This window comes from Vipera berus (assembly GCF_964194415.1).
Source record: "Vipera berus genome assembly, chromosome: 1".
In the NCBI taxonomy this organism is placed as follows: Eukaryota; Metazoa; Chordata; class Lepidosauria; order Squamata; family Viperidae; genus Vipera; species Vipera berus.
In genome coordinates this window covers 254,562,631-254,578,232 of record NC_138202.1, presented here as the reverse complement: position 1 = coordinate 254,578,232, position 15,602 = coordinate 254,562,631, and the positions used below count along the sequence as shown (strand labels likewise).

Genomic DNA, 15,602 nt, shown 5'->3' with positions numbered 1-15,602 from the left:
AATATATTAGAAGCAAATTAATGTATCTGCTATCATTAAAAATAGTAGGTATTTCCCACCAATGCAAAAGCTTCTTTGTCTTCTACTCTTGACAAATCCTTACACTGTTCAATTTCTGTATGTGTGTCATTTTGGCTATCAGCCATGTTCTTGCTTTTTGTTCTCTGTGGCATGATGAAATCTCTGAAGATGACTAAACATATGTCTCCTCATATTGATCTGGATAATAATCTTATCCTTAGTCATCAAAAAGCCATTCTCTACAAAGATAGTACATTTTACAAACCAATATAATCAACGAATAAGTTCTAGCTGCTTTCTCCATCATGGTCACTCTGACTGTACAAATTGAGATCAAGTCTGTAATTCTGAATCATATCTCAAGGCAATCAACTAAACTGACACTAAAATACTAGATCTATAGTTTCCAGTATAAACTATCTTCATATTGTAACTGTATCATGATAATACAACTTATGCAACTAATATTGCTTCTGATAGTGTCCAATGGGATATTTTTGGGAACCTTACAAGCAGAACATAAATGAAATAACCTTACTCATGTTGTTCCACAATAAGTAATATTCAAGTGCAGTAAGCTCAATAATGCTCAATAAGTATTGAGCATTAATACTTATTATATTATTATATATATTATTATATACTCAATAAGTATTGAGCATATAATAATGCAGTAAGCTCATAAATGCTCAATAAGTATTGAGCATTTATGAGTGGTAGCCATTCACTGTCATATCATCCATAAATTTATCTGGTTCTTTTAAAATTATCTTTCATACTGCCTATGATGACTTTGTAATTTATCATACTTTTCTCTTCTGTATTCTGAATTTCACGTCATTCTCTCTCTCTCTCTACAAAAGTTGAAACTTTTCCTCATAGTACAGCTGCTCAATACTCTTAATGATTTTGCTATACAGTAAGTATTAGCATGTTTTCCAATTCTAAACTAATATTTTTGTCCCAGTGTATGACAATAAATTCTACTGAAACACAGTTTTTCATTTCAATCTTTATTTAGTTTGGAGACACAATTTTGGAAATCTTTTGTTTTTAGCACCCTGAATTAACTGTCACCAGCCAATATGCCTCCATGCCGCTAAGTCCAGTTTACTTATAAAGAAGTTGGAATACTTTAGTCCTGAAAAAGTTCTTTGAGGGATCCCTTGCCAATTCCTTTCATTGTGATATATTTAAACATTACTTATTTCAATTATATAGATAGAGCAGAAAGAGATTGCTAATAACAGTAGGGAAAATCATGCCTAATACATTTGTTTGAGATAGAACAGGGCAGAACTGCATAAATTTGATAGATAGATAGATAGATAGATAGATAGATAGATAGATAGATAGATAGATAGATAGATAGATAGATAGATAGATAACTATGAATGGAAAGATTTTCAAAAAAGTAAAATGTATTAATGGAAGTTTCTGCTTGCAATAAAAATTCTTGCACAGGTTTCTGTCAGTAAAAATGGCAGAAAAACCCTATGCTATGTCTCTTGAAACTCCCTATAACCCACTAAATCATAGGATGGAGGTAGAAGGAAATGGAATGGAACTGATTTTCTGTGCTTAGGGAATATTGAAATAAAATACCTTCGCCTTGTCTGAAGAAGATTCATTGTATCCTTTTGATGCAAATAAAAATCAGTAGGAAGTTCCCAGAGATGAGACTTCCCTTCTTCAGGCTGAAATACTCCTAGAAACAAGTTAATAGAATCTTGCCGGTCAGCATCTAAAAGATACAAGGAAAGGGATTTAATTTCTTTTTAAAAAAATACATATTCTCTCAAAATTTATCATTAGTTCTACTGCCAGAAAGCTTAAAATCAGAATGGGGAAAGACGGAAGTAGAGTTAGAATGACAGAAGATTAACATTATAGAAACCCAGGTCTATAACTGCAAACAGATTTTTTGTTTCAAATTATTTCTTAACGTATTTGCAAAAGCACACTGAAAAGCCATCATTATATTTTGGGCATTTCTTCCTGCCTGCAGCAGGCAATCACTTTGGATAAGTTCACACATACAATTGCAAGAAAAAGTATGTGAACCCTTTGGGATTACGTGGTTTTGCATGAATTGGCCATAAAATGCGCTCTAAACGTCATGTAAGTCACAACAATAGAAAAACACAGTCTGCTTAAAATAATACTACACAAACATTAGCTGTTGTCATGTTTTAATTGAACATAAGATGGAAACATTGTGCAGGGTGGAAAAAGTATGTGAACCTTTGGACTTAATAACTGGTTGACCCTCCTTTGGCAGCAATAACCTCAACCAAACGTTTCCTGTAGTTGCAGATCAGACCTGCACAACGATTTGGAGTAATTTTGGACAACTCCTCTTCACAAAACTGTTTCAGTGTAGCAATATTCTTGGGATGTCTGGTGTGAATCGCTCTCTTAAGGTCATGCCAAAGCATTTCAATCGGGTTGAGGTCAGGACTCTGACTGGGCCACTCCAGAAGTATTCTGTTCTGTTGAAGCCATTGTTTTGTTGAATTACTTGTATGCTTTGGGTCATTGTCCTGTTGCATCTCCCATCCTCTGTGGAGCTTCAGTTGGCGGACAGATGGTCATACGTTTTCCTGCAAAATGTCCTGATAAACTCTGGAATTCATTTTCCCATCACTGACAACAATCCGTCCAGGCCCTGAGGCAGCAAAGCAGCCCCAAACCATGATGCTCCCTCCGCCATGTTTTACAGTGGGGATGAGGTTTTGATGTTGGTGTGTTGTGCCTTTTTTTCTCCACACAGAGTGTTGTGTGTTTTTCCCAAACAACTCAATTTTGGTTTCATCTGTCCACAGTATATTTTGCCAGTAGTGCTGTGGAACATCCAGGTGCTCTTTTGCAAACTTCAAACATGCTGCAATATTTTTTTTTGGGACAGCAATGGCTTTCTCCGTGGTGTCCTCCCATGTACTCCATTCTTGTTTAATGTTTTCCTTATTGTAGATGTGTCAACAAAAATGTTAGCATGTGCCAGAGATTTCTGTAGGTCTTTAGCTGACACTCTAGGATTCTTCTTTACCTCACTAAGCATTATGCGCTGTGCTCTTACAGTCATTTGTACAGGACGAGCACGCCTAGGGAGAGTAGCAACAGTGCTAAACTTTCTCCATTTGTAGACAGTCTGTCTTACCGTGGACACATGAACATCAAGGCTTTTGGAGATACTTTTGTAACCCTTTCCAGCTTCATGCAAGTCAACAATTCTTGATCGTAGGTCTTCTGAGAGCTCTTTTCTGCGAGGCATGGTTCACATCAGACAGTGCTTCTTGAGACCAGTAAACCCAAAACAGGTGTGTGTTTTTAAAGGGCAGGATGGCTGTCAGCAACACATCCAATATCATCACACTGATTGGAATCAAGGTTGGATCACTCCTGGCTCCAATTAGCTCTTGGAGAAGTCATTAGGCTAGGGGTTCACATACTTTTTCCACCCTGCACTGTGAATGTTTACATGTTATGTTCAATTAAAACATGACAACAGCTAATGTTGGTGTAGTATTATTTTAAGCAGACTGTGTTTTTCTATTGTTGTGACTTACATGATGTTTAGAGCGCATTTTATGGCCAATTCATGCAAAACTCCACGTAATCCCAAAGGGTTCACATACTTTTTCTTGCAACTGTAGCCCAGTATTCTCCTTACAAGAGAACACAATACAGTAGCAATTTCCATGCATATGGAATATATATCTGTGTGTTTCCTACAGCCTTTCCATATTTTTTCTAATATGCTGTTCCATGTTGCCTAACACAAGTTCCATTTCCCTTCCCCTTAAAATCAATTTTATTTTATTTCAGTTTTATTATAGATTTATCTTCTAGACTAGAGAACTTATTCTCCAATGTATTTCCTTTACATTAAACTTGGAAGCTGGGTTATTCCTTCAATGCTTCCCTATTATACTTTAAAAATGATCCCTTCATTAACTAATATACTTTCCTTTAGCAAAACAGGAATCATGCAGAGTCTATTCAACAGCTCACAGTTTATGTGCAGCAAGAGTATTATAATCCTGGCTATTCTGTGTAAATTAATTTCCAGTACAGTAATACGTGGAACATTACATTTGGATACACCCTGAACTTATTATACAATTGTACATATGTACAATAACTTATCTCTACTTGAGAATACGTTTATTTTCATAAAACAAAATTTATTGTTGACTACCTAGACATATCCATACTGCTTTTATTTGATAAGGCTCTTTTTAATCAAAACAATATTCTCTGTCAAACCTGACTGCTATTTATTTATTTAGCGTATGGCTGGTCACACACAGAATTAAAAGCACTTCATATTTACAAGTTAGAACAGTTAAAACAATTTTTTTTAAAAAGAAGCAATTATAAAACCTAAGAGGACAACAGAAATAACATTTCAGAGGTTAATGTCGAGTTTGGAGATCCAGTCAGTAGCTGCCGTTGTTACGCAGAGGAAGTCCTTAAAATCTCCTGGGTATCTTCTATTAGTGCATTCCCTCACTATATGTTGGATAGTCTGTCGGGGAGCCCCGCAATCACATTGTGCTGAAGGTGTCTTTCCCCATTTATACAGAGAATCGGCACACACCCCATGAGTTGTTCTAATTCTATTGTATGTCACCCATATGTGTCGGGGTAGATTAAATCCTGGAGGTATACTATTAGGATTAATATGCTCAGAAATATCTTGGGAGGTATAGCTACTCCATGCTTCCATCCACTTTTGTATAGTGCTCTGATGTTCGGCCAGCAGCTTAAGCGCTGTGAGGAGTGGTGGATTTCTTGACTTTAATCGACATCTTAAGAGATCAGAGGTATAGGCATGAATGGGTAGACAGGAGTTTAGCAGGATCTTACTATACTTCCGAATGAGAGCTTCTTGTCGTCGTAAGTGCGGGGGAAGTATGTGGCTAAGAACTGGTAGCCAGTGAATAGGTGGAGATTTTATGCACCCAGTAATTAATCTCATCGTATGGTTGAGTTGAACATCAACAAGTCTTGTATGTGAGCTGTTTATCCATACAGGTGCGCAGTATTCCGCTACAGAGTAGCAAAGCCCAAGGGCTGCGCATCGAAGAGTTGGAGCTGAAGCTCCCCAAGTTGTTCCGCATAGTTTTTGCAGAATGTTGTTTCTGCTGTTAACCTTGGCAGCCATATTCTGAATATGTTTTTTAAAAGACAGGGTCCTGTCTAAGGTGACCCCCAGATACTTTGGAGTTGCCTCATATGGGAGCAATTTGTTATTTAGGTACACATTGAGTTCTCTTTTTGCCAGTTTATTATTAAGGTGGAAACATGATGTGACTGTCTTACTTACTCTTGGGATTAACCTCCATTGGTGGAAGTATGTGCTCAGAGTTGTAAGGTCGGCTGTAAGTACACCTTCTGTAACTTCGATGCCCTTGTTGCTTTATACTAATGCCAAGTCATCAGCGTAAGAGAACTTTGTTGATAGCATGGGTGGTATATCGGAAATATATAAGTTGAATAGGGATGGGGCCAATACAGAGCCCTGAGGGAGTCCATTATTCAGATGTCTTTGCTTACTAATTTTATCGCCCATGATGACTTGAAAGGTCCTTGCTGAAAGCATGTTATTTATTAGGCGGCCCATCGTCCTACAAGGGACTGCTATTAATTATTTTTATTTTATTTTTTTATTTTTTTATTTTTTTTATTTTTTTTTATTGAAAAGTTTTATCATACATTTTATCTTTGACAGTCCCCCCTCCCCCTCCCCTATCCCTCCCTCCTTACCCCTCCCCCCCTCCCCACCCCCCCCCCCCGACTTCCCAGAGCTAAGTACAAGGTATAAAAAAGAAAAAAAGAATCATAAACAACCATATGCTAACAACCATAGACTCTAAAATCTATCACTCTCTAGCTCACATAGGATAACTACAAACACTATTAATATAGAATATATAAAAAAAACAAAAAAAAATTTCTCCTTATTCTCCTTATAAATCTCTAGCCAAACTGGGCTATGATCAGAAATAGTTCTTGCACATATCTTCACCTTCTTAATCCTTAAAAAAAAGTCATTGGTCCACAAAATGAAATCGATCCTGAAAAAAAGATTGATGTCTGTCAGAAAAAAAAAAAGATATAATCCTTTTCATACGAATGTCTTTCACACCAAATATCTCGCAGTTCCAAGTCATCCTTCATTTCAAAAAAGGATTTAGGCAGTCTAGCATGACTTGGGACGCGCTTAAAAGCTCCAGCCTTGTCCATCTGAACATCCAAAACACCATTCCAACCCCCCATAAAAATAAAAATTTTATAATCCAACTGGGTAAGCTTTGTATGAAATAAACTAAAAAAGTCAACTTGTTGTTAATTAGGAGCATATAATCCAACTAAAAGCATCTTTTTACCTACTAGCAGCAACTCTATCATAACATATCTTCCATGCTTATCTGCTTCAATTAAGTCCGCTGTTAAAGCACTTTTAAGATAAACAACCACTCCATTTTTCTTATTCATTGCAGAAGCAACAAATTGCGTGCCCAACCTTGAGTTCGATAAATACTTTTGGTCCACAACCCTAATATGCGTTTCTTGCAACCATATAACATCTATCTTGAATTGTTTTAAATATTAAAAAACTATCTTCCTCTTCTGTGGTGAATTTAGTCCATTAACGTTCCAAGTTAAAAATTTAGTTGCCATGCATATCATCCCAAAGCTCTTGGAGCACTGCTTAAACAGGACTATCTTTTTTAGGCCGTGCTCCTCCCACTACTTGGCTGTAAGTACATTTTGGAAATTCCATAGACTTCTGCTGATCTTGTTCTTTTATTTTTATTTTTATTTTGATCGTTTTAAAGCAGCACACGTCACCCTCTGCTCTCTAGAATCATCCAAAGAAGTTGTAGTTTGATCTCCTCCAGCACCATTCTCCTCTGTCTGTCCATCTTCAGCCTCTTGGTGTTCTCCTTCTCCAGATCCCTTTGCAGCTTCCAGAAGTGATAGTGGGGTTGCTTTTAAAACGTTATTGTAAAAATCACGCGCCTGCATCACAGTGGTCAAACGGTACCTTTTACCTTCATACATCACCATCAACCCAACTGGAATCTCCCATCTGAACCTTATATCTCGTTGCTTGAGCTCTTGCACTAAAAATGTAAAATCCTTCCTTCTCCTTAAAATCTTTGGAGGAATTTCTTTTAGAACCAAAACGTCTTGATCAGCAATCACGACTTTAGTACCATAAGCAGCTTGAATAACTTCGTCTCTAATTTCCCTCTTTACAAAATAAACCACCACATCTCTAGGTAACTTTCTCTGTCTGGCAATCCATGAATTCACACGAAACACTTTATCCATGCCTCCCTTTATTTCAGATGCTGGCTGACTCAATACTACTTCCAGAGCCTCAGAAATCAGCTGCTTTAGATCTTCCTTAATATTCTCTTTTAAACCTCTGATTCTAACAGCATACTGCATCTGGTAATATTGAGCAAGACTCAATTCTTTGTCCGTTTTGTCTCTTAAATCTTCATTTTCCAGTACTTTTGCTTCTAATATGGCATTTTTTTGAGTCAAATCTTCCACTTTTTCATCCAAATCTTCCACACATTCAGCCACTCTATACACTGAAGACAAAATGTCTACCTTCATCACTCTGAACTTCTCTTCCATCCTCTCTTCTATTCTCTCCTCCAGTTTCTCCAACTTCTCCTCCATCTTTGCAAATTTATCACCCATTGCTTCCAGAATTACCTGGGCATATTTTCCAAGAGCATCTTGTAAATCCTTCGGTGTCAATACATCAGGAAGAAGCAACGCTTGCAATGATGACTGTTGCACCGGAGAAGTTCCAGTACTCCAAAGAGCTTTTGGAGGAGGTTTAGCCGCCATCTTTACTTTCACTTACTACGCACTTTCACTTTTAAATTTATAAAATCCATTAAGCTAGAAAGCAGCAATAAAAGTCCTCTTCACCTTTTCCTCCTGTACCGCTCTGCCTGCTCCTTTTATTCCATAGTCTTTCCTTCTGGCAGGGGTGGTCGCAAACGCCTGGCTCCGCTCCAGAAATCACGGAGCAGAGGCGCTGACCAGCTGGGAGCAACCCAGGCTACGAGGGAGTTCGATCCTTCAGCCGCCCAAGCTTTAAGCTCAGGCGGCCCCGGAGAACTCAACCCCTACCTGGGGGCTCACCCCCTCCTCTTCTCCCGAGGAGGGGGCTTCAAATCCACCCGAACAGCTGATCGGCGCTGTTTCGGGTGGAAATAACACAGCTGAGCCGCGGGCAGCCCGAAAGGGCTGTCTCCGGCGCCGCGCCGCCACCGGAAGTCGCTATTAATTATTATTAATTAGAAAAAATACCTCTAAAGTGCCTCTTAAGTGATATGAAATCTTCAAAACCAGAATTCAATTCAATACCTGAAAAAGCATTGCTATAGTATCTTGAAAGAGTTTGCATAATATCTTTAGAATGCTGGGTCCAGGGTGCTATTTTTCTGTACGTTTTTACTCTGTGAACCAGTTGAGAGCCACCATACTGGAGTGACAATGTATCCCCATGATCTTCATATAATTCTTCAAATAATCTAAAACAGGAGGAACAACATAGTTTAGAATTGCATCTAGTGGAACAGATACAAATGAGAAACCTTTAGCTATTTCTTGAGCAGGCAGAAATATATTGACATGCAGTAACTTTAGGATTGTATTACTATCTTAGATACAATGCAAGCTAAAAACTTCCATTATATCCAGACAGTATGGATTTAAAACCATGACTCAAAGCAAAGCAAGAATAATTGATATTGACCTCATGTGGCCAATAGCAAAGCTCCCACACAAGACATTTGCTTTGTCTGTCGTTCCTGCTCAGCAATTATCAGCTAAAACAAAACGTTGATAAGATGTATCTAGCTTGACTGAAATCCTAGCTAAAATGGACACAGAGTTCTTCATGGACATCACTATAACACAAGCTTTGTAAAAACACACTTTACTATCTCAATTTCCCCTGATCCATATGGGCAACTGAGCTTTGAATCTGTAAGCATTTCCCAAAAACAGAGCATAGAGGAAAGCATTAAAAGCCAAACATAAAAATATTCTTCTTAGGTATTAAATTAGGGAAGCTTGTTGCAAACAGATTTATTTTATTTTTTATTATTTTTTTCTGCACTAAAAAGAGTAATTATCAACTGGCACTTTAATTTTTCTCATAACCAATATCTATTATCATCTGTCATTCAACCTCATAGGAACTGAAGAACCTGTCCAATTTCACAAAGCTTACTTTAATTTTTACCAAAAAGATTTGAGAAAGATGAAATGTCAATTTAAAGTCAACTGGTACTGTACAAAAGCTGCTTTAATTAAATTGGAGCAGCAAAGCTGTTTCCACAATAAATAAATAAATCCATCTATCCATCTGTGCTTTCGGGAACAGTAAAAGATTTTTCAGCTGTCAGATAAACAAATTTCCATTTAAATATGTGAAAATATTCACGTTAACGTGAAATGGTGTGCAGAAACAAGAGATTTAGAAAAGAATTACTAGTATAAAACAAATGGCTATATTTACTAATGTTTCAGAAGGAAAATCTTACCTAACAGCATCTGTGTCAAATAAAAGATTGGGTTTGTCAATCAATCCCAAGGAATAGAGTTGGTAGGCTAAAGCACACTTTCCAACCATAAATTGGGCCGTATTCGTGCGATCTAAGCAGTCCACACAATTGGTTCGAAGAACTCCTGTCTGAAAAATCATTTTCATAAATGCAGTGTCTGTAATTAGCTCAAAACACATCAGGAAATGCCAAAGTCTCCTCCAGGATAGGGTTTTTGGTTTTTTGCTCTCAAACCAGAGAACATAATCTACAAGGCTGCACATTTGTCTATTGTGCAGATTTTCCCAAATGCAAAAATAATAATAAAAAAATAAATGCAACATATAAATTAAATGAATGAAATAAACAATTTGGATACATAGTAAACTTGTAGTTTTCACAATTTTGTTTATTGAAACGTATTGCAGCCAATGCAATTCTGTATGAAAAGAATGAGCATCTTGTTCATGGGAGGAAAGTTGTGCGTATGGATATACTGGACTTCCTTTTTCTGATTCAAGATCAACTGTATTGGCTGTAATCAAGTAACATTTTTTTCATACTTTTTTCTCAGGTGTCCAAATTCCTTAACACTGAGATGATCAAATATTTTTATTATGAGCTTCCTTGTTATGAGATGTGCTGTATTTCTACTCATAGTGTAGCATTTTTAAAATGCTTTTATGACTCTAAATTAGAAGCATCACTTTTATGTAAATTCACAATAATTCTTCAAAAGACCGCTTTCTCTAGTGATAAATAAAGCTTAGCTATCTGAGAATACTGATCGACAATACTGTGACAACAATTTGAAAAAGTTCGTTTCATTTACCTGTAAACGGCCACTGGGAACTACAAATCCTCCTAGTTCACTCCATCTGTAGTGTAGAAATATAAGTGCTTTATAACATACAGTTTTCTATTTTTTCTAAACATCTTTTTTTCAAATATTATTTATTGTTTTATCATGAAAAGTAAAAATCAGAAAAACAAACAAAATGAAACAAAACAAAAGCATACCTACAGTTTTCTATATGTAAAAATCTTGTTCAGACTTTAAGAAAATAAACAAAATTCCAAAAAAAAGCTGTATAACGCCTATAATAAAATTGCCTGAATTTTAAGAAGGCATTCTTATGAAGGAAGTATTACTCCTTGTACAGCAGAGTAACTAATGGTACTATGTCAACAGATAGGAAGAGACAAAATTTGGGCAAATTCTTTGGCAATGGGGATATTTGAGGAGCCAAGCTATCCCTGAATAGATTCAGAATCAGAAAAAACTGGACTAAGTTTGTGTGTTAAAAGATAATATGCACTTTTGCAAGACTTAAGACACATATTTTGTTCTTTAATCCCTCATACAAAACAGGACAAAAGATTTGCCCTACCCACTTCAGGGGACTCTGCAAGCTCCCATGTCTATCATATCATGAGCATCAGATTTTCTCTGTAAAAAAATTGAGAATTCACTCACTCACATGATCCCGTTGCATTTGTGTCAAGGCACATTTATGGTGTTTCCAGGTTGAAACAATTAGCCATCACAGTTGCCCAGGGACCCCCATGGAAGGGGTCATTTTATGTCCCCATCAAGGAGTTGGAGAGAGTAATAGAGCTCACCACCATACAGCAGCACTCTGGTCTCAAACGTGGGCTTGCTAATCTCCAGCGTAGATCCTAACCATGTGAGCCACTGCTCACATGATGTGGTCTTGTGAATTGTTGACATTTTTGGGAATGGTATTTTAATGTATGCAAGTAGATTTCTGGGGAAATATTTAAATGCTAAAGAAATTAATGTCAATTATACATCAGACCTCTGATATCTAACTAGGAGGAATTCTGGAATTATGGTAGTACTGAATAAGGTGGGGGGGGTATGATGGGGAGGGGGTGAGGAGTTGCCAAAAAGAATAATTTTGAGAAATTGGAAATGTGACATTATTTCAAACATTAACGAGTGGCCTTTGGAAATAAAGAACTTTTCAGTCCTGAACCAGAGGCTGAAATAATACATTCTTTGTTGGCATAGATTTTATGATATTTTACAATACTATTTTTATCTGATTATAATACTGTATTATATTTTTGTGAACCAATAACTAACTATAATTTTGCCTGTTTTTTATTTTGTTAAAATTTATTTTTCATTTTTGCACGTTTTGCTTTAATTTTATTATTGCTGTTCATCTTAGTGCTCTTCTTATATTTTGTAATTTAAAAAAATACTTAAAATCTTTAAGCTTTACTTCCTCATTCAATCCAGCCACACTGTTATGATTTCTTTATTTAGCATTCCTTTCCTTAAATTGCAGGCATTCTTCTCTGGCTCTAGTAGATGCTAATTTTCAAAACATACAAAGGTTCATGAATATACGGTACTACGATTCTATTTAAATACTGAGCTGTTGGAAAACCAACAGCTATTAGCTAATACATTGTGCAATGAAGAACACGTAAAAACTATAAAAAACAAATACAGATTCAGTACAAACAATGATTGGGCACAGAGTGTAGAATCATTCTTTATAACCACACATAATCCATAAGCCCAGCACAAGAGGATAGTCTTCAACTCTCTGAAATGATATTGAAGGGGTACTAATTTGAAGAGAACAGTATCCATAAGGTTGGGGCAACCTCACACAGAAAACCCTTTCCATGACCTGGTCCTACCCTTGAGCTCTTGAAAAAGGAATCACAGACATGTCCTCTCATAAATAATCTAAAGGATGGGAATTCTGAAATACTGATTCTATTATTAAAAGGGGGGGGGTTGGTTGTTTTTTTGCCAACTCTAAAAGCTGAGACTTCTTATCATGCTTCCAGCTAGAGAAAACACTTTTTGCGTAGTTACTGGGAAATGGCATTAACATGTAGATGAAGCTAGCTGTAAGTTTGGCAGGGAATAGAAAGCTCAAACCTTAAGATAAATTGTTCCCAAGATTGTCTCATAATACAGCCCTTAATAAGTGAAGTGACTGTTAATATTAAATATTATTCTTTAATATTAATGGCTTACTTGCTGTTGAATAATGCATGAAGATACATTAGCAGTATTAAGGAATTCTAGGCAATTGATCAATAACTGTGTAACATACCCAAATTAATTCATGAATTGTAATGAAGAATCTATAGTCCTTTTGACATATATACATTTTAAAGATTTTTATTTTGCTTCCTAAATGTCTGCTGCATTTATAATGAACAATATATAATACTCTGAACCAATTAAAAAAAAAGAATGACCAAAAACATACTAGTGTTCAGGTCCACAACACTGTATTCTATGGGTAAGACATACTGTACCTTCTCCAGTCTGGTGTCGTCTAGATGTATTTGGATTTCAACTCTTTTAATTGCTATTCCACTATGAAAAAAGTCATGTACTCTCTTACTATTTTTGTCTGCCTTCACCACATTTTTTTTCTAAAGTAGACCAGTTCAGAGACACATATGTTCAATTAAACGAATAGGTTTCTATCAATTAGGAGTGGGGCGAGTAAACATCTCATATAAAACTCTGAATTAAAATTTGGCTCTAAGATTGATTCTGGAATGAGATTGCTGTGCAGATCTGGCTGTCCTCCATCCTGCTAGTGTTTCAAAGAGCCTTGAAAACTGGCTTCTTTACCCTTTGATGAGGGTGAGTAAAATTCCCTTTGGACTGTATGGATTTGAGGGGTTTTTTGTTCGTGTCTGGGGGGTTTTCTGTCATCCTTGACATCTTTAAGCCTTTTTCTCTATCACTGCATTTTTCTTGTTTTTAACATTTCATTTGTAATCACCCAGAGTCACTGGAGTTAGGCAGCATAATTTAAATAAATTTAAATTTAAATAATAATACCATCATATTGTTTGTCATTGCACTGATTCCTCTGTCAACAATACCAAAGAATTCGGGCCATGGCTTTCAAATATCAAAAACATCTGCCAGACTATTCCACCTCCCTTACATGGACTATCTGAAGCTGTATGGAAAAACACCATCTGAAATAGAATCATCACTCAACATTGTCCATGTAAACAGCCAAGATATTGCAATGGAGTTTGAACTGGACAAATGTGCCACCCTCACTATCGACAGAGGAAAAACAGTGTAAACTGAAGGAATCAAGATGCCCTATAAAAATAACATCAAGAGTCTGGATGAAGATCACTATATATATCTAGGCATTGTTCAGGCTGAAAACATCAAGCACACTGAAGTCAAAACTAAGGTTAGAAGTGAATATATCATGAGAGTGAACAAGATTTCAAAGGTCCAAATTCTCTGGAGGAAATACCATTAAGGCAATTAACAACTAGGCAACCCCAGTCATTAGATACACAGCTGGAATAGTGGACTGGACTCAAGCAGAACTAAAAGCCCTGGATAGGAAGACGAGAAAAATAATGACTATGAATCATGCCCTTCATCCATGCAGTGAAGTTGGCAGATTCCACTTACTAAGGAAAATCAGTGGGTGAGGAATGTTGCAAGTACACCAGACAACTGAAGAAGAAAAAAGGCCATTAGAAAAATATCTGAAGATGCACTGAAGCTAATACACCATAAAGGCTTACTAAGTACTGGAGTGTGGTGAAATGTAATGCAGATTGTCAGGAGGGAGGGAGTATATTCTAGAGGAGCAAAAATAAGTTTATGTGGGAGAAAGAGAGTTAACACGGCTCTTCCCTAGGCGTGCCAGACCTTTGGAACTGTTTACCGGTGGAGCTCCGGACGGCTCCCGACCTTCGCTCCTTCCGATGTGACCTAAAAACATACTTATTTGAACAAGCCGGCCTGGTCTGATGGGTTTCGGGTTTTTTTAATATTAACTGTATTAATTTTATTGGAATTGGGCTGTATTATTTAATTCTTTTTTAACTTTTGTACATTGTATTTTTACTGTATTTGCCCTGTACACCGCCCTGAGTCCTTCGGGAGAAGGGCGGTATAGAAATTAAATAATAATAATTATTATTATTATTATTATTATTATTATTATTATTATTATTATTATTATTATTATTATTATTATTATTATTATTATTATTATTATTATTATTATTATTATTCTCAGAGTGCATGTTTAATGATGCCAATGGTCTGCCTTAGGTTAGCAAGATATCTGTCTATACCTGAGGAACAATAAAGAAAATCGGAAAAAGACATGGCAAGTCAAAGTATTACATTGTCACTACATTACAAAAATAGAAGACGAAGCAGATAACAACAAAACTGGCAATGGCTAAGGGCTAGAAAATTGAAGGGGCTAATTCTGGCTGCATAAGAACAAATACATACAAAGCCAGAATTGAGAAGACAGCAACAGACAATAAATGCCACCTTTGCAAGAAGTCAAAGAAAACAGTGCACCACCTAGTTAGCTGCTGCAAGATTACACAGACTGACTACAAGCTACAAAGTGACAAAGTAGCAACAATGTTGCACTGTAACATCTGCAAGAAGTACCTTTTGCCTGCAAGCAAGAATTGGTGGGACCATACAATAAAGAAAGTAATACAAAAAACGAAGAAGCTAAAGTACTCTTCAAATAGATAAAGCACCTACCACATAATACCCCAGACCTAACAATTGTTGATAAGAAAAACAAATCAGTTTGGATAGTGGATGTTGCAATACCTGGTGTCAGCAGAATAGAAGGGAAAGAACTGGAGAAAAACTACAAAGATCTGCAAATAGAAGTAGAATGACTAAGGCAAAGAAAAGCAAAGATTATACAAGTAACGGTAGGCAGATGCAATTCCAAAACGTTGTTTAAACACCATTAGCGTTGACAAAAATCACCATCAGTCAATTGCCAACAGCAGTTTTAATTGCAACAGCTTACACTTTGTGATAATACCTTTAACACCATTAAACAACAATACCTGCCTATCTCAGGTTTTTGGGAAAGATTTGATAGGTGGATAAAAATGCAGTTAAACTTCTGGCTGATTGTGCAACCAACTATAATAATTTTGACTATGCTTCAATATATT

At 36.4% G+C, this 15,602-nt stretch overlaps 1 protein-coding gene across 1 annotated transcript in view; it reads right to left on the bottom strand.

The window, feature by feature from the left end:
* Window positions 1–15,602, bottom strand: part of FIG4 (FIG4 phosphoinositide 5-phosphatase) — a 104,794-nt gene that overhangs the window by 26,924 nt on the left and 62,268 nt on the right. The window contains exons 13-16 of the mRNA XM_081343590.1: window positions 10,444–10,489; window positions 9,612–9,760; window positions 8,428–8,594; window positions 1,627–1,765 (exon numbers count right to left, since the gene is read on the bottom strand). Of these exons, the coding sequence (XP_081199716.1) occupies window positions 1,627–1,765; window positions 8,428–8,594; window positions 9,612–9,760; window positions 10,444–10,489 (501 nt within the window). The remainder of the gene's footprint in view (window positions 1–1,626; window positions 1,766–8,427; window positions 8,595–9,611; window positions 9,761–10,443; window positions 10,490–15,602) is intronic.